Here is a 26,967-nt window from a genome sequence, read left to right as displayed (position 1 = left end):
CCGTAACTATGCAGTCAAACCACGGTGTGTATACTGTAAATATCTGACAAATATCTATAACTACAGTTATAACATAATGGTTACTGTTACTAATGAGGTATCACACACAACCTACATATGAGTGATTTGAAGCTGTGATTGTCAAGTCTTGCCTGGAACCAACAGACATGTCAGTAATTATCGGATTGTGGGGTTACTCAAGGACAGCGGTGACAAACAAACCACCGAGTGCAGCTGGTTTTGCTAAAAACTTACATTTATGACTGAAAGCTTGTTTTCACCAGTTTCCTGTCTGATGTATCGTGTCTTGCCAGATTTGATTCATGTCTACTAATCCTCAATATTGTCTAAATAAATGAACACAGCATGGGTTTCACATTGCATCTCTATAAATTAAATGATTAAGTGAGTGATTTAATCAAATCCTTATTGAAGACATTAGTACTGCATTGACACTTTGCGGTTTTAATAGTCCAGATTTGGTCCTGTGAGATTTGCTATTATTTGTTAACATGGCATGTCTTTTTTTTTTTTTCTGCTGTGCAGCAGTGGTTCGGCTGATCAGTGCATTTCATAACTAAACTGACTATTTAACTGTTCTACGCTCTGGCAAACAAGATGACACTATTTCATTAAAACCATCTACAGAAAGTCATCTGTAAATTTTCACACTTAAGTTAGGTTGCAAATAATGAAAAAGAAGGCACACAAAATGAAACAAGATGAAAGAACGTAAGAGAAAATGAAATACAGCAGTAGACAGGATCACAAAAACATAGACTGACTGCAGTGATTTCACACCACAGTATAATAAACTGCAAGAGGGAACCTCACTACTACAGAGAGGAAGAGGTTGTTCTTCAGACAGGAGATCTAACTGTTGAGACAAATAGCAGCTGCACTTTGAATTGCAGCGCAGAGAGTATAATTTACAAAGTGACAGAAGTGAATACAAATGTCAGGTTTTTCCTTCCTCTTACAAACAATAAATAATTGATCACAAAAAAAAAAAATCTATGATTCTCCTGTTTTACTAACCAAAATATTAAATTCTCATACCCACCTCATTCGTTTCCTTCAGTGGTGGAAATAAAGCCATAGACATACAGTACATACATAGATGCCGCATTGGGCTTTTGATCGTACATCAACGTCGCCACTCTGTTGGACCAGGCAGGACCGGAGCTGTCTTTTTCTACTTAAAAAGCAATAAAATGATTACCTTTCTCAGCTGATTTCAGGGTCATTTTTATATTTAATCACATGAGTGATTCATTTATCACATGAGTGAGTATGTGGGCAAAGTTACAAAAAAAACAACTTTTTCTTACTCCATGTAGATCATTAACCCTCGAATAAAACATGATTCATAAAACTGATTAAGAAAAGTAAACATCATATCCAGAAAAACTCAGTTTACATGTATTTCTTCACAGGCTAGTCTTGCCTTGTCCAATATGGCTGCATCGTTGACGTATCGCAGCAACAGGTGGTCAACGCAGCGTCTACGTATATACGTATATCAATTAAATAAACAGTAGCATTTTAGCCACAGCCTACAACGCTAAAGGGTTAATCTGAGTCACACAGTCTCCATGGCACTAGAGATTTTGTCCAATGAGCATGCAAAGGACACCAGCCAGGCTCTCCCTGATTGGTTAATACGCACTATGGCAGCAATGTTTTTACTGGAGCAATCCAACACCAAGGTGGGAAATCCAGATTATTTACCACTCTTGATCAGGGCTGATGGTTAGATGATCAGCTACACTTAGAAGCAGGCGCTCTGTGGCAGTTGGAGGGTTGGTTTCTGTGCATAAACATAACAGTGAATATGATTTCCACACCGCAAATACTGTATCTACATGAAAGAACACCAGGACGAAAGAAAAGACGATGTATCTTGTGAACCTTCAGAGATACTGTGAAAATGTTCTGGGAACAGCTATCTAAAAATCAGACTGCGACAACATTATTATCAGAAACCCAACGGAGGCAAGTGAAGTGCACGAGCTAGTGATGTAACAATTTGGCATATGTTACTGCAATCTTAGCCGAATTCTCAACCACAAAACAATAAATACCTAAAAACTAGCCACTGCAAATCGATTCAAAATAAACTGTACGCTCGCAAAGCGCAGCGCTATTTCTGGCAGTGGTGAATAAAACTGCTTAACATCTTCAATAAACACCAAGTCCCCCCCATCGTGATTTAAATCCCTCTGATACTGTAAGGCAGTCCGATCTCTTTCATCAATGACAGCAAGCCAGAGAAAGTTGCCAATCAAAATGAATCACTGGATTCCTCTAATCTCAGCTGGCGGGGTCCATTGACGGGATGAAGGATAGGCGCAGGTTGAGTTCTTTCTCATCTTTCAAACCAATTTCTTTAAAAATCCATTTATTTCCTCACTTGTACCCGTGCACCTGGTGAAATCACTTTGAGAAACCCCTGAAAATGAACGTATCAAAAGAAGAGATGGGCAGGATGTGGGGCTCACGGGATTTTTTTGTTTGTTACAAGCGCTTCTCGTCGGGCATTCGTCATTTCGGTGGCAGCGTTGCATGCTGGTTGCCATTTTGGAGATATTGGAGGGGGAAGAGAGAGAGAGAGAGAGAGAGGGTGAGATCAGGATGTTCAGAGGTCATGAAGGGATGGCGTGGTGTCTGGAACCAGTCAAAATCCAGTGGAGAACCAGCTGAAGGGCCACCATTAGCCAGACTGAGGGGCTCAGACCGGATGCACCGCCACAGTCAGGGTGGTCCTCCTGGTGCCAAGCAGGGAGAAAAGGAAGTTAATGATTGTTTAAGCCAACACATTCAGCACTTTTCAACTGACCGTTCGCTAAACCCCTCCCTTAAACACAGATTGTCCAATCATAGTGTAGAGACCATAACTAGACACAGCAAACCTGTCAAGCTTTGGATTTCTCTGAATACTTTGGTGTGCATGGAGCTGTAGTAAGAGCAATATTAACTCGCATTTCCTTCCTTCAGATAATACCCCCTATGCATAGGCTGATCGTCATAGCGACAAAGGAGTTAGGAAGCAATACATAGGAGCTTTACAAACTGCAGTCTTAATTTACTAACAAACTGTAACCTACATTGTACATTTACTGCCAGACTGACAACTTCATTGCTCAGTTTGCCTTCATTGACGCTCTCCTGCTCACTATGCTGTGTTATTCTGACCAATCAGTGGTATCGGCTCACTTTGCTTGGAACCTCGACTGAGCAGGTACCCAAAGAAGCACTAAGCACCAGGTACCATCCGCAATTTACAACCGAATAAGAGTGAATTGAGTTGATTTGAGTCAAGCTGTGCATACAGTGGCAATGTGGCTTTTCTGCGTGTAAGAAAGAGTGTTTGTCATTGTAACATTACCTGCAATCATCACAGCTTTCTCCTTTCCTGTTTCCTTTCTAGCTAGCTGACAGCTGATGTGGATGAGCTGGCTAGTCGGTTGGTATTTTGCTATCATTAGCTAAGTAAAGATGTGAATGTGTCGCGTCAGTCGGTCATTTTTCATCCAACAATCAGTGATTTTGCCGACTGAAGCCTACTTTTACCTTCCTCTGAAATAAAAGACTCATTGTTTATAGAAACACTAAGAATTCTGATCTTTAAATCTGCCACCTTTGTCTTTGTACACTCCACATGAGCTGTGCAGTAACAGAAAGCTTGACAGGTGCAGCAAGTTAGCAACACTAACTAAAGGGGATGGGGCTTCGCAAATGGTCAAATGGAACTATGCAAGGGGTCAAACATGAGGTCAGAAAGTATTTTAAAAAAGGCTTCAAAATGTCTTTTTTATACTTCCACTTCTTTTTTTACGCTAATGGAAAATTCTGAGCCAAAACCAGAACTGATTGGATGCTCTCACTCTCTGTATGCTTGGCATCTGGAGAGGAACAAGGGAAAAAATGTGCTGCCTTGATTTGTTTTCAGAGAGGAAAAACGTTGAGAATCATTAAAAGAGACGTACAAACGTCTGGATGCAAATGAGAAGTGAGTGGTCTGTTTTAGCTAGCGTCTGGCTACATCAGTAATCAGATGTCAGCGGAGACAGACACCGGAGTCTATTGCCTAAGACGGATAATGATAGATGGGGAAAGATACAAAGAGCACGGCTCGAAGTTCAAAGTCAGGTGAGAATGTTGGCAAGAGACAGAAAGAGACTGGGAGGTAGGTTTGGGGGAGGTGAAGACAGATGGTGGTAGAACATAAGAAAGAGTGACAGGTGAGACAGATAAGGGCAGGAAAACAATGGAAAAAGACATGAAGTGGTGGAACAAAGCAGAAACAACCAGAGATGCGAAAAGACAAGAGAAGTAACAACAAATACTTCAGGTATTTTCAGGTACCTGTACTTTATCTGTATTTATATTTTTTATAAAAACTTTTTACTTCTACTCCCTACATTTTAACACAAATATCTGTACTTTTTATTCCTTACATTTTCAAAACAGGCTCAACACTATAGTATTGATTCATTTAAGGGGAATAATTGATTATTTTTGTTTTGCATCATTGTACGCTGCCTTTTCAACCGATTTCAACCGAAATGGATGGGAGAATAACACACAGAAAATAGGATTCCTTGGTGCGTCATCAACGCATATCAGACATGACAGACATAACAAGACGAAAACGATCTAACAAGACGAGAATGACATAAGACAGAAAAAGGGGAAACAAGGCGAAACCAGCATAAATAAAGTAAAAAGACAAACGTGTTTTAAAAGGCTTAGTAAGACAAAAATGATGTAAATGATATAACAAGACAAAAATTAATAAAAGATTATGAATTAGGTAAAATATGTAACAAGGCAAAAAGGTGGTAACAAAAAGAAAAAGGTGTAAGAGACAAAAAACCCCACAAAAGATGTACCAAGGCTTTTATACTTAGAGTACATTTTAGAGCCCGTACTTTATCACTTTTACTTAAGTAAATAAGTTGACACAGTACTGTTTTACACAAGTATCTGTACTTCTACTTGAGTAGGGAATGTGTTAACAAACAAACAAAGAAGGGAAACAGGAGAAAGTGTGCAAAAGTCATGACTGAGTTTGAGATGACGACACTGTTAATGAAGGAGAAAGAGCTAGCGTTATGGGACTGACCCGAGACAGCACATGAACAGTGGCAGCAGTAACATGAGTAGAGAGGAAGCCAATGGGGAGCCTGCGCTCCTTCGGCACATGGCCTCATCCTAACCATCAACAGCCAATCACAGAGCAGCAAACAGAGAAAACAGAGAGAAAGAGAATCATGCAGCAAAAAGGTCCACACAGTTAGCAAGAAGTTAGGAAGCAAACATGAGCAGAAGAGGCAAGAAAATTAGTTTAGTGGAACAAAACATACGCATTCACTTGCGAGACAAGAGTGTGAAAGAAAGAGTTGGTGTGTGTGGGTGGGTGTTTGTGTGCAGGCATAAAAGTTAATTCATAAGACCGACAAAGTTTGACACTGGAAAAAGACTATAGAGTGAAAACAAACAGAGCGTTCGAGCACAGAGGTTTCACACGCAGAGATTCTGTACTGCTCATCAAGATGTTTGTTTAGCTTAGTTATTCATAGTAGAGGAACAACCGACTGTTTGTCTTTGCGTGGGAAATCTGTGCACATACAGCTTTCGAGGGATTGCAAAAACAAAAAAAAAAACAAAAAAGAAAGAAATGACATGCACCATGTAAAGATATTAGTGGTGGAAAGGTGCCATGGGTAGAGTTTCTTCACTGATATACTGTTTCCATATCAGGAGTGCAGTTTTAAGGATTTGGGGCTCGGGCCAGTGAGGCTAAAAGCTGACTGAAATCCTTCCTTAGTCTTTTATTGGTCCCTAATATGTTGCTGCTGCTACCCCTTATTTTCCAGGTGAAATGTCAAAACAGATCAAGTTTTTTCATCTGGAGTTTACATTAGGAGGGAAGGCTCTTTGGAGGTAGGGTTGGATGATATAAACATTTGTGCTACAGTAAATAATCACATTAACCTAGATAACATGAAACGTAATGATAACATTCAGTGCAAATATTGGCTTTTTTCTGATTTGTTTGTCCTGAGTTATTGCGGTCTGACCAGTTAAAGGCTGATTTACCGGTTGTTGTAGATATTCTCAGTTTAAAGCCACTCTAATGAATATTGTATATCAAAAGAGACAGTTCACCCCAAAATCCAAAATACATGTGTTTCCTCTTACCTTTAACGCTACTTATCCATTTAGTTTCGGTGTGAGTTGCTGAGGTTTTGGAGATATCGGCTGTAGAGATTTCTGCATTCTCTCAAATATAATGGAACTAGATGGCACTCAGCTTGTGGCGTACAAAGCGCAAAAAAAAAAAAAAACAACTCAACTGCAGTTCATGGCGTCCTCTTCAGCTTAGTTGTAACCTCTCAACCATGAGTAGATGCACGTTTCCTTTTGCAAAGCGAGGCAGGGATTTGTTGCGGATATTAACATTATGACGTTTACAGTAGCCAGTGGTGCTGAATATGCATTACATCCCCCTGCTATACAGCCGGCTGACTCTGGGACTGAGAGCTCCCAGTGAAAACTCTAATCAAAAAAAATAACCAGTGCATCTTTAATTATCTTATTATTCAGCCCTACCTCAGTGCATTCAAAAATATTACTTAGGTTTGGATCTACAGATGCTTATCTAGTTCTGTCAGTGCTCTGTCCTGCAAGCTGTAACCAAGCCTCCATTTTCCTTGGCTATAAACTGAAATTATTTTAGCCTCAAGGCACTCACTTTAATTTGAAAGGCTTTCCTGATTTCGGGCTGGATTTTCTACAAACTTCTTTAATTCTTATGAGACTAATAAAGCAGCAATGATACATGAAACTCTACACACAGCACAAGAAAACTGTGCAGTTCAAATTGATCTTAACCAGAAGTGGTCGAGGTCTGATGAAAGCGACTTACGTTGGCGGTGCTGTCAAAGCAGACTGCGGGTCCTTTCCTGTACCGAGGATTCTGAGCCAGAACACAGGGATCAGGTCCATCAGCTGGATGAGTAAAGTCAAGAACATGACACAGTTTCTCAGTGATTCTGAGCACTTTTTCAGCAGACACTCTGCTGGAAACTTATTTTATACAACATTTTGATGAATGGGGACAATCACAAGGATATATTATATTACTCTCCAAATCAAGCAGATCCAGTGTAATTATGGAAGGACTATTAAGACTTAAAGCAAGTTGTCTCTTTTTGGATTTCAAAGCATATTGCTCAATACGTCCATGATTTGGCAGTCATTTTCGGGCATTGTGTTTTTCAAGAGGCTTAATCTTTAATTGACCACAGCCCTGAATGTTTGAGGGAACGTCATACATTTGTTTGTAAGCTATTCAGCAGACTTATTCCACAATACCATCTGCCTTACAGACGCAGAGAGGAGCTCAGTGCAGACGCATCTGGATTCTGGGCCAAAATTTAAATGTCAGTTACTGTGGACATGCTCATTCATTTTTATGGCCGTGGGATTAAGATGCAAATGAGGGAAATAGTGAGTAGTGAGGAATTACAGGTAACACAAAACCGCCCTCATACAGAAGCTTGGAGAAAGAATATTCAGTTGTTTATTGCCCTTTCAGCGCTCAGCAAAGGTGAAAAAATACTTCATTACTGTACTTAAGTAGAGTTTTCAGGTATTTGTGCTTTTTGTACTTGAGTACTTATTTTTCTGACAACTTTTTACATCACTGCACGTCACCTTCCCAACATCAAGAATCATTTCGACCTAAATGGGAAGGACCAGGACACATAAAAAAAGGATTCTTTTGGTGTATCTTTCACTGCATGTTGCGCATGACAGACGTAATAAGACTAAAGAAATGTGAAAAGACATGGAAGAAAAAAATATCCCCATAGCCACAGTCATAATCATGAGATTAAAAAGTCTAAATTATGAGTTAAAAAGTTGAAACTAAGACCTAAAAGTCATAATCATGAAATACAAAGTAATACTTATGAGATAAAAAGTCATAATTATGAGTTAAAAAGTCGAAATTATAAAGATAAAAAATCTAAATCGTCATAATTATGAGATAAAAACTCACTCTATTCCTTTTTACTTTTATACTTTGACTACTTTTCAAGCTTGTACTTTCTTACTTTCACTTTTGCATGAGTTAACAAGTTGAATTAGTACTTTTTACCAGAGTCATTTTTTAAAACAAATATCCGTACTTCTACGTTAGTAAAGAATGTGTGTACTTTTGCCACCTCTGGCACTCAGTGGTGAAAATGTCTGCTAATAGCTACAGGTCATAATCAGCATTCATCCACCTCCATCTTCTCACAAACATACAATTTTAAAACATCTGTTCGCTGAATCAAACGTTCATGTTCGATGCCAGATGATAGCTGTGTCAGGTAAAAGGATACACTGCTGTTCATCCTGTATTAATGGCTTGGTGTCACAGGATGTGCAGGTGAGTTTTGCATCAGCAATGATAAAGACCAGGTTCGTCTTGGGCAGCTTTTCAGCATGGTAGATCCTGGGGAGGAGCAGAGACACACAAGAGACATAAGAGAAGTTGTTGACACGTGGGCGTCAGTCCAGGAAAGATGGAGATAAAATTTCACTGAGAGATGCTCACAAGAGATGCATGAGGTTGAATATTTAACCAGAAAGCCATGAAGGAAGACACTGATTTTGGTCTGCTGTATTATAGTAGACATTAAAGGGATGGTTCTGATTTTTTGAAGTGGGTTTGTATGAGGTTCTATCAATAGTCAGTGTACAACAAATATTCCACGATTCATCCTATTTTCAGTTCAGTGTGCCACACTAAACTCCTATATCATCTGGTGTGTGCCAACCGCCATCTACATCAGGTAATACGTTGATTATGGACACCACCCCATTTCAAAAAATCTGAACTATCCCTTTAATAATTCTTCATACATGACTAAGCAGCGCTCCAGAAACCTTGTAATCTTTAACATAACTCCAAACACAATGAAAAGCACACTGTGGATCCCTCAATAAACTCACCAAACTGCTTTTATTCCTGAGGGGACACAAACCTGCCGTGCCACCCCACCTCCACGACCTTTACTGAATCCCACATGCCGCTGGTGCACAAATGATTTTCTCTGCTTTTTTTTATGGCGGTCGTTAAAAAGAAACCTGTGTGCGGCTAATGTGCAGGAACGCCGCGCGGCATGCGGGCAGGCACTCCATTACCCGGCACGAGGGGGCCTTAAAAATGGCGTACGTACACACACATCTGCACAATCACACACACACACGGACATGCCAAGACGGTGGTCCACACTAGTGACTTGACTTCACCTTCATGGCATGTGAATTTTTACAGCCCTCTCTTAGTGCCACCTCTGGGGACTTCATTTGTGTCTCATCGATGCAAACGAATCCGTGGAGGTCAGGCACAGCGTTTGGACCTCAACTTTACTCATGCGAGCGTGTCTTTTATTTTTACCTGGTGCAGTTTTCACAGTCGATATTGCCTCTGAAAGACAGGTTGTTGGTCTCAAAGTAGTACTGAGTTTGCTCTGTGATGCAGACCTCTTTAAGCATCGCATCTGACACGTCATCATCCATCTCGGCTGTGGAAGGACACACAAGAACGTTCAGGATCAAACATTAAAAACATTCAATTGTAATAATGTTCTGTTCATGTTACTAAATGTTAAATAGAAATATAGAATAAACTTAAAGCTAGAACTAAGCAACAACTGTCTGTCTGACTCCTGCTGCACATCCAGGTACAAAAGAGCACACTGGATTTCTCTTTTGGGGGCTCTTGGGACTCTATGGTGCTTCAAAATCACATACCGTATATCCCTTTTGCACATGCAAAAAAAAAAAGTGCAATGGATAATCAATGTGGAAAAACAAAAGAACGAGGTGATGAACAAACCAGCGAACACAAAGAGCCTCCTGTGCAAGAGTTTATCAACTGTTCACCCAAATTAGAAAAAGATGTTATCACCTGCTCCTAACCATTCAGCAATTTTGGGGGTAACGCGCTCCAAGGTAACTCATCAGAGTACTCAGATTACTTTTTGTTGTAACGAATAACATAGTCCATTAGTTTTGTTTTTTTCGTTTAGTTATGTTTTAAAGTGAACAATCCGTTACTGTTCCCATTACACTGTATTTCCACTACAGCAAGGACTAACGTCATCTGTAGGACACTCTGAGGGTGACTTTATTTATTTTATTTAAGACAGACAGACTATGGTCTCAGTGACAGCTGGGTATTGTTTATAAAATTATGATACCAATGCTCCTGAAATGTAATAATCTTTCCTAATTTTATGCATTTATTTTTTATCAGACATGTCTATACTATAGCAATACTGTACACGTTTTGTTGGCATGTTTGCACACTGATCTGCCAACTCCATCAAATGCTTAACTTCACACAACACAGACTGTATGGACTGTAGCTGCTCTGGTAGTTGGCCAATCAAATGTTGCATTCAATCGAAGAAGCTTGCGTACAGCAGAACTATACATTTTTCAGGCTGGAGGTATCATTTGATACTTGGTACTGGGTTATTTCAATCAATACCTTAAAAGTACCGAGTAGAGAAACTCAGCCTTAGTCTCAGTGGACGCTGAAATCTTGGAGTATCTCAAGTCGAGTCTTGTGATGGAACAAGATTGAACACATTTTCCATGATCAAATTTTCAAGCCAATGCTACAGCACCATTCAATGCGCCTGTGGAGAGGATTTTTAGCCTTGGAAGGCTCATCAGAGGAACCGACGGAACAGGCACACATTTTGAAGAACTTCTCCGGCGTTACAAAAGAGTAACCAACAGAGAGCATTGGCTGGAGGAGTCTGTGTGATTTGAACAGCCTGTACGCTTATAGACTGTATGAAAGCCTGAAGCACTGATCATTAGCTGCATGTTAACACATGAAGTACTGTAGGCTATACATAAGCCTGTGTTTTATTCATCTCAGCTGTTATGCCTCTGTGTCACTTTTACATGTAATGCTGCTCAACATCGCCATTCAGATACTTTTACTTCTATCTGCCCTTATTTTAAGACAAATGTCTCTGACACTGTCCAGTCATCCTGATGTAATGGATTTAAATGAAAGAAATCTGCGGTTTCTACACAGTTTTAAAAAATCAGCAGAAACGTGTATTTCCCATAGACTGTATAAGAGAAGTGGACGTAGGCTCTGAAAGGTAAAGCCAATACAAAAGTGCCTCAAACCTGCATTCTTTCTAATGGCCATCAGGGGGCGACTCCACTGGCTGCAGAAAGAAGTCTGATTGTATAGAAGTCTATGAGAAAACTGTTCTACTTCTCACTTGATTTATCAAGTCTTCTTTAAAGCTGGGGTAGGCAGTTTTGGAGAAAGATAGTTGATTGTTGAGTTGCAGTCCCAGGCTGTCATATACCGACATTTTGGGTTTTAAGCTTGGTCCTAACCACCTATGTAAAAGACTTCTCCTGGCTCTGATTGGTTGTTTTCTTTCAGGCGTTATTCACGTTATTAAGCCCATGTACTACTATCAGGATATAGTGACAGTTTGAGCAAATATGACAAGTTATATCTGTACCTGATGAACCTTTAATACATCTTGATGCTAATTTTGTAAGTTATGGTCCCTTTTAGATTACTATAGATAACAAAGCAGGATATGCTTTAGGGTGCAGCTACTTTGTGATTGACCTCCCGAGTTCCACCGTCTTCTCTCTTCTCCAGATGTGGCCACTTCTGACCCCAAAAACCCCGATATTGGTATTTTCCGATTGTGCAACATGCCACAGAAGAAACAGTCCTCCTGATTTGTCTGTGAAATTAGTCGTCACCTCCCCTGATGTAATCTCAAAACCAGTGAAGATGTCTCAAAACCATGAGAAATTAAACCCAGATTTAATCTGCAAAGCTTAATACCAGTAGAAATAAGCCGGAAAATGTTTTGCTTTCTCATAATTTGAATCGGCTGATCCTTTAACAAGCATCATCCTCATCACATGGCACACAAAACTATGAACAAAGATTTGTTATTTTTGTTTTGGATCAGCTGGTAATCTGTATTTTATAATAGCACATTTGTACCAACACAAACACATTCGCACATTCATCTAAGTCAGGTGTGCAACATGTCACGCACATGAAATCCTCTGAAGATGAATGAGCATTCAACTGAATAGTACTGTTATTCGCTACATTTTTTTGGCATGAGGTGAGTATTGCACTAGAATTTAAAGATAAAGAAACAGTTTGAAAATAGAGTGCTCAGTATCTTTTAAGGCCTTGTCAAAGTAACCAAAAATGAACATCTATTACTATTATTTTATTTCCGTAATGAGGTCATCTGGGCCGTCCAGAGCTCGCTCAATATTGCATAAAACCGTATTAAAACCTCAGAGCACTATTCTTTTCTCTGTGTCAAATTGACGAGAACTCACCTGCGTCCAGGAAATTGGGGAATGTGATGCTGACCAGTAACTGTTGCAGTATTGACCTAAGAGCAAAAACAAACCCCAAGGATGAAAAATGTCTGGATTCATTGGAACATAATCCACAATAAATAATCTGCGTAAATGCTAATGCACCAATAAATCAGATTTTGCGGAATGTTGACTGTCTTGGGAACAATTCAGCTATTAAACAGATGCTATATGTCCATTTTGGAGGGACAAGTCCCTGCCTGCTTTCCATTAGGGTCTGAGTTTGGACTTGAAATACTTTGTTATTAATCTGAACAAAATCTAAAGTCAACTATGTTAGAAGAAGTTCAGAAAAAAGGACTCACCAGGCTGCAGCTGTCGCCCACCACCCTAAATTCAGGATATCTGCAATTGTGGGCTGAGAGGGACAAACAAAATGAGAATTAATATCAGAAAAGGACCAAATCAAGACTACAGTAATCCTCTGACAAATCATTTTAAGATGGTTGAGCCAATCTGAACATCCTGCTTGTGTTTACAGTGGCTGCAAACCGTTCACTTCTGCCAGGCACAAAGACCAAAAGGTCCAGCCAGAGATTTTTTATTTTCTTCCCTCTCGGAGGAAATTAGAACACAATCTTCCTCAACAGATGCGGGCATAAATATGTAAACAAAGAGGCAGTGAGAAAACAAAGCAGCACACGGTTTGAATCATAGGTCCAGCATGCTGTTTTGATTACAGTTAGCATGCGAGGGCCTTGTTTTGGTGAATCACTGCTGTATCCTTTCTCTGCAGTCGATGCTGTGTTGACTCATCAAGGAGTTTTAACTAACCGTGTTAGAGACATCACCGGCTATTGACAGCATCTTTGATCAGAAGACGCCTGCACCTTTCATCTCACCTTGGTCACTCAAGCATGTTGTACACATTTGTGGGAAATTACATGGTTTCAATTGTCTACTAATGAGGGGAATTTTGCATCTGTAAATACCTATGATAATAATCTCTCTCTTAATCTTATTACATCTACCTACTGATGTTGTACAGCCCCAATTAAAAAAACTTGGCATGTTGTGTAAAATGCAAACAAAGACAGAATGCAATGATTTGCAAAAACTTTTTATTTTTCTTTATTCAGTTCAATACAATCTGGACACCAGATATTTAATGTTCAAACTGATTAACTTTCTTGCAAATATATACTCATTCTGAATTCGATGCCTGCAACATGTTCCAAAATGGTTGGGGCAGAGGCATGTTTACCACTGTGTTACATCACTCAGTAAACTTTCAGGAACTGAGGACACTAATTGTTTAAGATCTAAAAGGAAATTCTTTCTCATTCTGACTTTATATGTAATTTAAAAGTGCTCAAGAGTCCAGGGTCTCTGGACTGCACACAGGCCAGTGTAGTAACCAAACTCTTTTACTATGAAGCGGTCTCGAGACCAAGACCGAGCTCGAGTACTACAGCACTAGCTGATAGCACTTGGTCTTGACTCAGGTCTCGCCTTATCTTTGTTCTTGCTCTTCACTCTCAAATCCCCAGAGTCTTGTTCTTGTCTTGGTCTTGATACACTCTGGTCTTGGTCATGGCTCATCCTATCTTTGTTCTTGGTCTTGACTCGGTCTAAACCCCTCAAATTTCTGCTCTATCAGTCTCCATACACTCTGGTCTTGGTCACGACTTGGTCTCGGTTTAGGTGGTCTTCTCCACAATGCGCCTGTTGCTACCTGTAATGACCTTTCAGCATCTCAGAGAAATTCATCAGCACAACTGAAACGTCTGCAGACATGTTTACATCGTTTGACTCTAAGTTCTGTAAGTGATGAAAAACAGCACCTCTTTCTACATCACTCGGTGTGTTAGCCAAGCACGCTAGACCACCTAATCCTGTTACTGTTACTGCAACTCCCACTCTAACGCTTTCACCATACCCTCTGCTTCCCTTCTCATCTGCTCAATCCAGATTTATGGCTCCCTGGTGAGTGAAGGTTTGTGTGTGTGTGACTGTTGGGAAGTGTGTAAGCAAGCAGGTATGGCTTAATTGCATCTTGTGGTGTGTTCATGCAGGAAAATGAGTAAATATATGTAAGTATGGTTATCAAAATGTGTGAACATGTAAGTGTGGGTGTGCACATGTGGAGGGCTTTGTGTGTGTGTGGTAGGTTGTGTGTGTGTGTGTGTGTGTGTGTGTGAGCGGACTCTGGCTTATGTAACTCACCACGTAGACAGATCGCAGGCCTGCAGCCGCCTTGCTCTCTTTCTTGGGGTAACAGAGCGACTGGTAGTCGAAGGTCTTCTTAGAGGTGTACAGGGACGAGTTGACCAGGTTTCTCATGAGGATCGGGTCAATAACACCAAAGAAACGTCCAATCTAAGGAAATGGGGAAGAAAATGAAAAGACTTTACTTTAATAGCACTTTGCATCACATTCACAACATAGATTTTGAAAACTGGCTAAATAACACAGTCTCATATAATGTACAAATGTCTGCATTTTTGTCTTGGGGCCTCCTTTTCTTCCACTCCCAGTTCCAATCTGTTTAGGAATATGATCCATGTAAGTAAAACATCTCCTGAAATAAAAGGTCTTAGAATTAGATTTTGACACAGGGCCTGTAGGTTTAGTTCATAATTATGTCACTGTGGTGCCTATTTCTAAACAATTTACAATAAAATGATCACAAAGCATTGAACACACAGAAAACCTGGGGGGTTTAATGGTGTGAGTTAGCCTCGACTATACATTCAAACAAATGTATAAATATGTTTCTAATAGACAAGTTCAACGTTTCGTTCGTTCAACATTTATAACTGGCAAACTGGTGTTTGTGTCTGACCTAGCAACTTCACAGCAGAAATCATGTCAGTAACAAGGGTCAAAAAATGTTTGAACTGTCAGTATGAGCAAAAAACCTTTTAAAATGCACATTGAACATGTAACAGACAGAGTATTTTTCATTTACAGAGCACTTAAACACTTTAATACCATTGACTAAGGATTGTTAAATCACTGTAAAACACAAGCACAAAAACAGTTAAGAATGCGTATACATGTGCTGAAAATGTTCGCAGTGAATTTACACACACACACACACACACAGTAAATCACCCTCAAACAAGGATGATGGACTTCAGTATAATCTGATTAACACAGTCCACTGGGCAGCCATAAATTTCTCCTCAGAGGAAGTAGTTTGTCTCGGCATCTCAGAGGTGTGACATGACCGTGTGCATGGGAGTGTTTAAGTACTTGTGTATCCAGGGGGGAGTGTGTACAGTAAGTGGTACTCATCTATGTGTGTGTGGTGAAAGATGTGCACGTGTGCGCGTGAGGAAATGCAAACTATCCCTTTCCTTCCACTTTGTGAGGTCACCGTTAACGAGCCGTCCTCCACGTATCCATTCCTCTTTAGTCTAACAGCCAAAGGATATATAAATCTTCCAATCTATAAGGAACAGGGAGCCTTCTCTCCTTTCCCTGTGCAATAACACAAATAATGAATTAACAGTCACAGCCCTGTTGGCTGCAGACTCCCCGAGGGTTTCGGAGAAAGAAAAGGAACGAGCTCGAGAGAGAAAGACATAAAGCGGCAGAGAAAGCGAGAGGCTTACACACAGAGAGAAACGTTGCTCCTGTAGGAAATATGATTGAGGGCACACAGCCTTCTCCAAACAAGGTCTCAGGCCCTGGGGTTTTAGTGCTGCTGCCAAACTTCAGAGGGCGACTGATTTATCCAGCGCACACCCAGCACTGATTAGGAAGGAGCCGAGGCCGCATGAAAAAACATTTACTCAGATGACAGCAGGGGCCCGCTCTTTGCATTTAGCATAGGCCAAATGTGTGTAAAATGTGTGCGCTTACTGTACGTGTGTGTGTCTGTTAATATTATGTAAATATGGGTCAAATGGTGTTTGAGAGGCTCCATTAGATTATCTTTTGTTTGGGTTGTTCAGGGCAAATTAAAACTGATTGAAGGGTCACAACAAGTTTGGCTGTTCACTGTGAAGTACAACGAAGCTTTTAAGACAAGGTGGGTCTAGATTATTTTAGTGCATTAATCATAATAAAAACTTAACAAGTGCCATGAGTTCTTCTTTTTGACGTGCTTGGACAAAAATTATTAGACTCTATGTCTGTTTTTTCTGCATTACAGCACCAAACATCAGTTGTAAACAACAATAAAGTAAATTTAGGTTATTCTTCTACTAAGATATTCTTTACGCAGAAGTTACAAGTGACTTCATAAGAATTATATCCTGTTAATGGTTAATAAATAATTTATTACTGCCTTATATATCAGTTATAAGCCATTAATTACAGCAACATTTGGGTTGCCATTTAACACTTAATACATTAGCGATTACCAATGTTTATAACTGCATTATTACCAATAATGAATGAATTAATACCAGCCAATGAGATTTTTCAAAACCCAACATCTGGCCTTATTAATTACTTACACCTGACCTATACAGTAATAGTGAATGGGTTAATGATTAACCCATTAGAAAATGTGACTTGAAAGTGGTGCTAGAGTTTAACATGCACCACTGTTATTTAATTATTTTCTATGGTAACACAGAATCGCAGAATGTGGCTGCCTTGGTCTTAGTGAGAGTAAAATGCAGAGGCCCACCTGAGAGATATCTTCATCTTGATTGGACATCACCAGGAAGCCCCCGTCATCCAGAATGACACAGTCTATATACTGGAATGACAGAGAGCATAAAACACTGTTGCACGCTCATGACTTATCCATAATAAATTGCTGAAAATATTAAGATATGCAATTAATCTGCTTACGGGATCATTCCTCTGACAGCCACAGATCTCATCATTGCACTGAAAACACAGCAGAGCAGATTGAAAAATTAAAAGTCGTAACCTGGATCAAGTGTGCGTGCAGTACGTGTCACACAGATAGAATCTACTCACATTCATCCTCTGCGTAGTGTTGATGAAGCTCGCCATCCAGGCACTGATGTCCAGCTTCACGCCGACCACTGGGATCAAACACAAAAGCCAGACATCCTAGATCATGTTGGACCTCTGTGTCAACTTTACTCTCTGAACTTACAAAACGCAAACTTGGCCATGGATCACAGGAGAGCGGACAACTTGATGTGTGGTTTGTGTGTGTTTGTGTGTACATGTCAGAGTGAGAGGGAGAAATAGACAAACGAGGAGTAGCGCTCTATAAAAAAGGGGCCTATCTCTCTCTCTCTCTGTGTGTGTGTCAGAAGATGTACAGGCATGAATAGGATTAAGACTATAGGGTGGCAAATGTGGGTCTGTAAATAAGACACATTGCTGCAAGTGTGTTTATATGAAGGCTGCAGAGTGAGAGACAACTTGAGAAATGAGGGGTATAAATGTATAAATACAAGCCCCCCTCTCTTTGTGTGTGTGTGTGTGTGTGTGTGTGTGTGTGTTCTTCCTTACCAGCTGGTTTGAGTGTGATACCATCAGTGTTGATGTTTACTGCTCTGCTCACCAGCACTGACTCGTCACTTGCTGCAAGAATAATAATAACACTGTATATATGTGCACAAGAAAACAAGCATGTGTGCACATATGTGTTGACTTTCACTCACAGTTCTCCTTCGAGAAGGGAGCTGGAGTGAAGATGTACAGATCATTGTCCAAACTTCTCTTATAGAAACTTGACTCATACGTTTCCTCTTCTTCTTCCCACAGCAGCCCAGCACTGTCAGACAAATTATACAGAACAACACACAAGGCGCATGCAATTATCAAACCTCTGCTCGAGAAAAACACTACAGTACGTCCCAGATTTCTTCAAGAACTACGGACCATCTGCAATCTCAGTTTCTTTGTGAGATAGTAATTAAAATAATTGTCACAGTCTGACATACTGATTAACATATGTATAATGTAATTAAAAATAGATGCTTTTACACCGTAGTGCCGCTGTGACCAAGGGCTATCTTCAAACCAGTGGGTGTTAATGGTCTCTGGCCTCAAACCCACGAGAATAAAAAATTGTTTCCACTATCATGCTGATAACCCTGCAGTATTGCCATAAGAGCCTCCCATTACATGCTGCCTTGGTGTACAAGCTATCAGTCCTGCCCGTTTCATGTGAGTAGGAAGTGTGAGGTGGCAGCTCCAATTGAGCTATTGTGTGATATAAAGTCTACATGCTGGGCACCAAAGTCCTGCTGCAGAAGCTGTTAAGAAAAGGAATATAATGCTAACTGAAGTGGCTGTTTGTTTGTTGTTGCTGACATAGACCTAATGTCCTCTTTTGACCAATATTGTTAGTTAATATTTCTACTTAAATTACCTGCACCTTTTCCCAAAGCCAGGTAAGCCCTGCCTATGACCTTTGACTCCACCTCAGGCCACAGTTACCCCTGGTTTGGCAAATGGTTGATTAACTGGCCATCCACACCTGGAAACTGGCCCTGACACAGCCATGTTTGGTTCAGTGAAAAAAGCAAAGCCGGTGTAATGACAGGCCTTTGTTTCTGCAATATTGTGGGATCTCTGTGTACAAAGGGCTCATCCAGATTGGATTGCAGCGTCTACCACACCACTGATTATTGTACTGGATTGTTGTTGAGAAGACAGATTTGACCAAAAAAAGACAAAAAAGTATTTGTCCACTCAAAAGTACAATCCCACAGGTAAAAATTCAGGGGCAAAATTTACTCTAGGGAAGATGACATGTAATATGTCTGTGATGTGTCTAGATATAAAAGTTAGAGTTGAGCGTAGTGCCTCTATAAACCTCATTGTATTAATAAAGCCATGACAGGGATCCACCGTTTAGTAATGGTGGATTTTTGGAGCTGTAATTAATTTGCTTAATTTGTTCCATCTGATAAAGGTCCTGAACTTTTTGGATCCATGTATTAAGTGTGGGAGGGTCTGGTTTCAGCCATCTAATGGTCATAGATTTCAAAGTGGCTGTAAGAAATAGATTTAAGAGGTATTTCTTGGCCGTCCCATTCAGACTTTTAGGTATTAGACCCAGTGGTGCCACTGTGAGGAATATCTTATTGAAAAACCTCTTGAAGGGCCTCAAATACCTCTCCCCAGTTTACACCCAGCTTAGGAAATGGCCAGAATATATAGGCATGATTGGCAGTGAAAGATCCACTGCTATGGACCATTTAAGTTGAAGAAATTGAGGTGGTTTGGACACTTGATTAGGATGTGTCTTGAATGTCTCCTTGTAGGCATTCCAGCAACGTTTCACTAGAAGGATACCCCAGGCCAGGACGAAAACTTGCTGAAGGGATTATATATCATATCTGGCAAAGGAAACTCTTGGGATCCCCCAGTGGTAACAGGAAGAGGTAGCTCGGCATATAGGGATAAGGACCTATGGCCTGCTTTGCTTAGCCTGCTACCACCATGACTCAGACATGAAAAAACAGCAATGGATCTATGTTATTTATAGAATATAACGCACTTCATGGGTAAGCTGCAGCTTTCTTAGCAGACCACATCATTATTCTTTATCAGATAATCCTTAACATATTATCTACTCCTTCCCATGCTCCTAAATCAACCCCATCCTGCATGAGCTAGACAAGTACCTTTTGGGGTAGACCCGTGTGATTCCTCCTTCGGTGGCAACAAATCTGGCCAAGACACCAGGCCTGACAAGCAGAGAAGATAAAGCTATAAAACATACAGTTACAAAAACCTGGAACGTGCTTTATGGCTGCATGACATTTACTGGTGATGCTGAAATACTTGAACCATCTGTGTTCAATTTTTCCACTTGGACATTCATTACTGAATACCAAGTAACAAATAACTGATGCCACATTTCGCTGGATGACAAACAACATTGATGGTAAAGTAGTAAAAACTTACTGCAACTCGTTAGTTTTCCAGTACTTGATCAGTTCTGAGGTGATGCCAGCGTCCAGGAGCAAGCGGTTCACCAGCTCCACGTTACCTGAAGAGCAAAACATCACTTGAGCCTCAACATGTCATCTTTTTCATCATTTTCATTTTCTGCCACCTGATTAGAAATTGTCAAAGTAAACGTCTGTCAAATCCTTGATCAACTTTAAAGATGTCCTTTTTGGTCTTTCAGACTTTTGAGCCTTCAAGGTTTACAGGAATCTGCTGGAATTTAGGATAAATGCCTGAGGAGCATCAACAGCCAACAGGGAACGAATAATTATGTGAGAAAAAAGAGAGAAGGAAGGAAAGAAACCAAAAAGAAACATAGATCAGATCCCCAGAGTATATATGATACCAGAAAGACAAAGAAAATGCAAAATAAGGAAAAGCTTGGGAATATTTTAAAGTTTACATCACATTTTAGGCATCCAGAATGAATTTCAAATTGAGTGCAACATGGGGATAAGCGTCACTTGATATACTGCTAAACTTACAAGCATCTAAAAAGGTCCAAATGCCAGAAAAGTTGAAGCAACTGAACGGAACCAATTGGACAGACAGATGGGCGGTCTATGAAGGTTATATCTCTAAATTGTCTTATGAAACAAGGACGAAGCAGGAACAATCTTTTAATCAAACCGAGGCAATAAAATATGTATTTAAAGTCCACATGAAATGGAAATCAGAGTGCTATTTGGTTCAGCATATTTATGTGTTTCCTGTAAAATTAGGCAGCTAGGGAGGAACTTGTCTCAGAAGCCAAAAGTGCTGAGTGAGTGTTAACGCAATGGCCCTCCCGGCCATATAGCTACAGACATCTGTCTATTGACCAAGCTGACTCTTCCTGGACTGGGAGGTCCCAGTGAACAAGATGGGACTAGATCCGAACATCGACGGCGAGACTGACAGAGGTTTGACAACAGAAACTGCACACCAGGGTTGAGTCAGCTAACTTAGTTGCATGGCTAATTGAGCTAACAGCAGTTAGCAGTTAGCTACTTTAGCAAAAAGCAAAGTTGTCTTTCCATCAGGAGACTTCATCAATCACCACCGCACTGTATTCCCTGTTGCCTGCTATCGATGGCTAAGTTAGAAGAAAATCTGACTCAGAGTTGAAGCTGAGCAGCTGAAGGACATCCAACCAGAAAGCATGTTCTCCATAAAATAAGGTTAATATAAAGTTATAAAGTTGCGTTTATGTATGGTTAACATTAATCAGTGTGACCTTCTCCAAGTAGCAAAAGGCCACTTTAACCTGCTGTCACAGATATCATTTTCCCCAAACTGAATATATTTTAGATAACAGGCCTATATCGACTGTATTTGGGGAATAACGAGACTTAGCCTTAGCTCTGCACCACTGAAAGTTGAAGATTGATTGGCAGGTGGATGACATGATATTATTGCTTGGTCTAGCTTACATAAGCACACCCCATATTTTGTTTTGTAGGAAGAGAACATGATTGAGTGTTGTATGATTTTAATATAAAAAAATAGAAATAAATGTATTTTTTGTTTTTGTTTATTGGTTTATATGATATAGGTGTACAATATAACTGGGGTTGGGATCTATGGGTTAAAAAGGCTTTTGATAAATGTGCCTGATGCTGACAAGATGTAGGTGGTGGGTTGGTTAAGGTGTAACAAATTATATTTTGAGACGTCCGACAAGACCACATGACAAACATAACAGGCGATAAAAGCCGTTTGCCCATTTTTTTGGTTGCGCCCGCCACTTTGAACTCTCCGACGACCCGCTCCAGTCCATTAACATCGAGGCTCGTCAATATACCCCCACCACCTCCTCCAGCCTTTATGACACACCACACACATCAGAGAAAACAGCTGGTGTAACACTTTATTTCTCCCCCTACCCCACCTTCCCTCCTTGTGCAGTGGTTTTCATTAGGGATCCTTTATTGAAGGCAGCCCAGGAATTCCTAATGTACTTCAACTTCTTCGCCACTGCAGTGGCTTAACCAAGCAAACCGTGTAACGATACTCAAGCCGCCAATAGTCCACAAGGGCCATACCCCCCACCCCCTCACTGAACTCCCTGTGGACTCCATTAAACTAGCAGCTAATAATGGTGAAAGTACTATTTCATTTGGATGAAAAGTTTTATTGGATTGATCATGTTGAGGAGTTCTCAAACTCAAATCATCACACTGAACTTAAAGGCAGTCTTTTACAAATATCCAGGGACCTTTTGTTGTCCTCAAAAAATGTGGGTGATGCATATCAATGAGCGTATGGCGAGGATGTTAATGCGTTGGTCAGATGTTTGGGAGAAGGTCCACTGGCCCCTGATTTGTGTTTTATTGCTCCTCTCGTGCTCCTGGCTTGACGTGTCCTGCTCTTTCTCACAAACACACAGTAATTGGATGAGGTCGAGCGGCTATAGGTGGGGTGTGGAAGGCATATTACTGGTGAATATTGTGCGTGTGTGTGAGCGCGTGTGTGTCACATCTAAGCCGACGTGCCTCACACATGTGCACTCAGGCGTGTGATGGTCAGACTTTTAGAGTTAGCATCAAATGGGTAACACGAACACAGGGGTTCCACATCACAAAGCTTTGCCTGCTCATGCACACCAAACAGCCAGACCTGTATTTCACTGCAAAGAGAGACCTCTGGGAATAGGTTTCACTTGACGCTCTTCCATTAAATTTTCAATGCACACCTTAATGCCAAGCCAGATGGCTGGGATTCATTCACATATACATACTACAGCTAATACTGTAAGGCTTAGCAGCTCTTTGAGATGTAAATAGGAGTCTGTAGTGAGAATGAGGTCCAAGTGTGCTGCAGAGTACAATAAGATCTGATAAAAAAAAAAAAAAAAAGTTCTGATTCTCAAGACAAAAATTCAGAGCTGATGGCACCAGGCACATGCAAGGAGGAAAGCTGTATTTCAAAGAACGTTTATTCATTTTTGATACTCACACAAGGGATGGTTGGGAGTCTTCGTGTCAATGTAATTGTTGAACTCCATGAGGAACTCAGTGTTGTTTTTGTACTTATCAGGTGGCTTTAAGTCCTTACAGTACACCCTGTGGGAAACAAAAGAACTTTATAGTGAACTAATGTAAACAGGAAAAAAGCAAATCACAAGTTTGCCTCTATACTGAGTCATATTAGTCACACTAGGAGTAAAAAAATATATATTGTTTTCAAATTGTTAGGAAAATGTAATTCAAATAAACTACATGTCATCTTACCTTGGTGCAATAAATGTATAGCCATATTCATCAAACTTGTCCGCCAGCAGGCTTTCAGAAACTGGTGAAAGGTATAAAGCATTATTAAGTTTCCTCCCATGCAGGTTTAAAGGGGTATTTTGGATTATTTAAAGTGGGGTTGTATGATGGTCTGCCCCAGTTTTCAGAAGCAGCAGAAGTACTGGCATAAGAGGCTAAGCAATGAAATGCTGAGGACACGGTCAGCAAATTATACTGCATTTTAGCCACCTAAAAAAGGTCCACCTAAAAAAAATCAGTATGGCTTTACCTTTCCATGAGACAGCCTGTCCTGACAGGAAACCACCATTATATAAACCAAATATTGCTCTCTCCAAATCAATCAAACTCCAATGGCAAAAACAGTAAATCTACCTCATATAACATGGGAGTTGTTGGTCTACCACTGCCTCAGTTGGTTAGTTTGTTTGTGTTACTGTGTGACTTTGGAGTTATAAAAGGTTAGTTCAGGTCCACCAAAGTCACATAATAACACAAACAAACTTAGAGATGTAGGCAGCTTTAGACCAGCAACTCCTGCGTTCTGCAAGGTAAAATTACTGTTGTTGCCAATGGAGTCTGGTTGAGCAACAGAAAGCGATATCTGGATCATGTAATGGCTGTTTTCTGTTGGAAAAGGCTATTTGCTGGCAGAATAATTTGGTGAAAATATTCTGAATATTGCATACACTGGGCCATGTAATATATTTTGTTATGTACTTGACAAAACATAACAAACTTGGAAAACTTATCAAGACCATTTCCTGTTACTATAATATTAATCCATACTGCCGACCAGCATATACTGTGCATAATACACTGACGATCTTTAAGAACCTCATACAACCCACTTCAAAGAAACCCAACTATTCCTTTAATAATAGAGAGTTGAAATTAAACTGAAATAATCATTGTATACGGATGAGACGGTGCTCCACTGGGCAGGACGTAACACCTGTTGAATATTTAACAGTGCATCAATAAGAGACAGAACTCCTACAGGGACCAAAAACTGAAATGAGATTTTATCTCTTGACAGACTGAGTAGAAAAACATTAGCAGCAGAACTCCACATATTCAACACTGCCACAACTTTCCTTCTAAAAAATCTCCAGTCTTATGAGTAAGTTTAAATTATCTCTGTAAAGTGAGCGGTTGGTACTCACAAAGGGAGACTCGGGAAATTACAGCTATGTTTAACACATAGCTCACAGATCTGGCAAAGGTTACAGAAATGTAACACTGTACAGAATAAAGTCTTGCACAAACAGCTGAAAATCAGGTATAAATAAATAAGAAGGACCAGAATAGACTTGGCCAGACAGGCTGGGTAAAGGACCAACAAGGCTCAAGAACAGGAGGAGAGAGATGAAAGTAAAGGAAAAAATACTTGCCATTTTCCCCTGGAGTGGAAAAAAATCCCAGCAGAGAGAAAGGGAGCGAACGAGAGAATCATCCCCCAGGGAGGAAAAGACAAGAGGGAAAAAAAGGAGGGAAAAAAGACAGGGTAAAACCACTGGGGTCAAAGGTGGCACAATATTTTATTCACAGAGCGAGTCCTGAATAGAAATATTGGGATTCCAACAAAAAGGTTTTAGGCCTTTGGATGTAAATGGAGACAGTGCTGATGGAGAGCACAAGGGGAGGCTTAAAATGTGGTCAGGAGCTTTTAAAGTTATGATTTGGATGTGTTTTTAGCATTAGTATTAGCATTCCTCTGGTGATACTGTAAGTCTGTGGAGTGACTGCACTTCAGAGGTGTATTTGCATTACAATACTGCGCTGAAGGAATATTAAACACAGCTCATAACCTTTAACATTCCTTTGACATTCTCCAAAGCCTGTCGTGTCGACAGTTGATTATACTGTACAGAGAAATTTCTCATGACGACATGGGCTACTCCTTGTCCTCTTTGGTGGTCATGATTGGGAAATAATTGCACCCATGTGCTTTTTCTTTGATATTCGGTCACCACTTACTAATCCAACAAAGTATCTAGTAATGATGGATAGCAGGGAGATTTGGGGAGTGACGACTGCTTATATTTTCTGCACTTTCGCACGCCTTTTCGCACTGATGATGACATCCCTGCCACTTTTGTGAATAACCGAATCGGTGCAACATCTACGACGAGCAGCTACAATCCTTCCAAAATGTGAATGGACTTCAGCATGAATCAACATAACACACAGAGACAAGCAAAGCTTCACAAATGCATAACAAATAGATGTGGGAATTGGGGCTTGACATGTTTTCAAGTTCACTTCAGTTTTTAAATTTATATTCACCCTCTGAAAAAGTATAAAACAAACACAAATCAGGATTGAGTTGCTATAAAAGCCCATTTCCAGCAAAGTGATGAGAAAAGATCCTGAATGTAATTATAAGTTCAATCAAATGTTCTCAAAACACTTTATTTGAAGGTGTGTACATAAGACTGCCATTACACTCTCATAACCATGTTATGACACCTGCCATGACATGAAGGAGTCTTTGTGACTGTTATCATTAGGTGTCATTTGATCAGTTCTGACTTGACAGCGTTTGAAATGTCTTTGTTACGACAACTTGACATTAATTAACCAATAATGTATTTGTTAGGACAGTATTATGAACACCCCTTCATCCCTTCATGGTAACTTGACTTTAACCAAGACAAAAATGTCATTGTTATGACAACTCGACTTTACTACAAATTTAATGTTAAAACATAAAGCTAAACAGTTTCTTTTTGCTTGATAATGTCAAGTTGCCATGATAAAGACTAGACAGGTTATGCTGTCTTACTTAATGTCAAGATGTCATAACAAAGACATTTTTTGTCTTGATTAATGTCAAGTTGTCATAACAAAGACATCTCAAACAATGTCAACTTTGCGTAAAATTTAAAATGGATTAATGTCACTTAATGAAAACAGCCACAAATATTCTTAAAGTCTCTTTCATGTTCATAACAGGCATCTAAACATGATTATAACAGTGTAATGGCAATCTTATGAACACCCCTTTACATTGAGTGTTACCAAAACCTATAAGTCATTACTTTGAGAAAGTTTCTCGTTATAATGGATTTTTTTTTTCATCATACTGGCAGAAATTGTCTTCCATCTCAGTTAAACCACAGCGTTTAAAACATTCTGTGGAGATGTTTGATTCAATGACCACAAACAAGACAAAACTGCTGACAAAGCACACAGAAGGACAAACAGAAGAGACGATGCTTAGTGTGTTAGGAGCGATCCTGTCTTTCATTAGGACTTGTTTAACAAGGTTGTAAAACTCAAAGTGAGTCAAAAAAAGAGAAAACTAGAGAAAACAAAGAAAAACATCAACTCATGTTCTGAGGCGCAGACTCACAGCTTTCTCCTTTATGGCTTCACCTTTAAATAATGCAAACATCCTGTCCCTCTTGCTACAGCGGGTTAG

The 26,967-nt window shown here is 40.0% G+C and overlaps 1 protein-coding gene across 1 annotated transcript in view; it reads right to left on the bottom strand.

The window, feature by feature from the left end:
- Positions 1-1,552: 1,552 nt before the first annotated feature.
- The window catches only part of cacna2d1a (calcium channel, voltage-dependent, alpha 2/delta subunit 1a), a 115,186-nt gene continuing 89,771 nt past the window's right edge, over positions 1,553-26,967 (bottom strand). Inside the window, exons 23-38 of the mRNA XM_084710710.1 lie at positions 23,523-23,583; positions 23,248-23,354; positions 20,266-20,350; positions 19,983-20,045; positions 18,009-18,121; positions 17,857-17,928; positions 17,350-17,417; positions 17,218-17,256; positions 17,051-17,122; positions 14,632-14,784; positions 12,771-12,823; positions 12,424-12,479; positions 9,461-9,587; positions 8,400-8,512; positions 6,935-7,017; positions 1,553-2,768 (exon numbers count right to left, since the gene is read on the bottom strand). Coding sequence (XP_084566836.1) covers positions 2,646-2,768; positions 6,935-7,017; positions 8,400-8,512; positions 9,461-9,587; positions 12,424-12,479; positions 12,771-12,823; positions 14,632-14,784; positions 17,051-17,122; positions 17,218-17,256; positions 17,350-17,417; positions 17,857-17,928; positions 18,009-18,121; positions 19,983-20,045; positions 20,266-20,350; positions 23,248-23,354; positions 23,523-23,583 — 1,388 coding nt within the window. The 3' untranslated portion in view covers positions 1,553-2,645. The remainder of the gene's footprint in view (positions 2,769-6,934; positions 7,018-8,399; positions 8,513-9,460; positions 9,588-12,423; positions 12,480-12,770; positions 12,824-14,631; positions 14,785-17,050; positions 17,123-17,217; positions 17,257-17,349; positions 17,418-17,856; positions 17,929-18,008; positions 18,122-19,982; positions 20,046-20,265; positions 20,351-23,247; positions 23,355-23,522; positions 23,584-26,967) is intronic.

This window comes from Lutjanus erythropterus, chromosome 22 (genome assembly GCF_056507025.1).
Source record: "Lutjanus erythropterus isolate fLutEry1 chromosome 22, fLutEry1.hap2, whole genome shotgun sequence".
NCBI lineage: Eukaryota > Metazoa > Chordata > Actinopteri > Lutjaniformes > Lutjanidae > Lutjanus > Lutjanus erythropterus.
The sequence above is the reverse complement of the archived record's forward strand: the minus strand, read 5'-3'. Positions and strand labels throughout refer to the sequence as shown.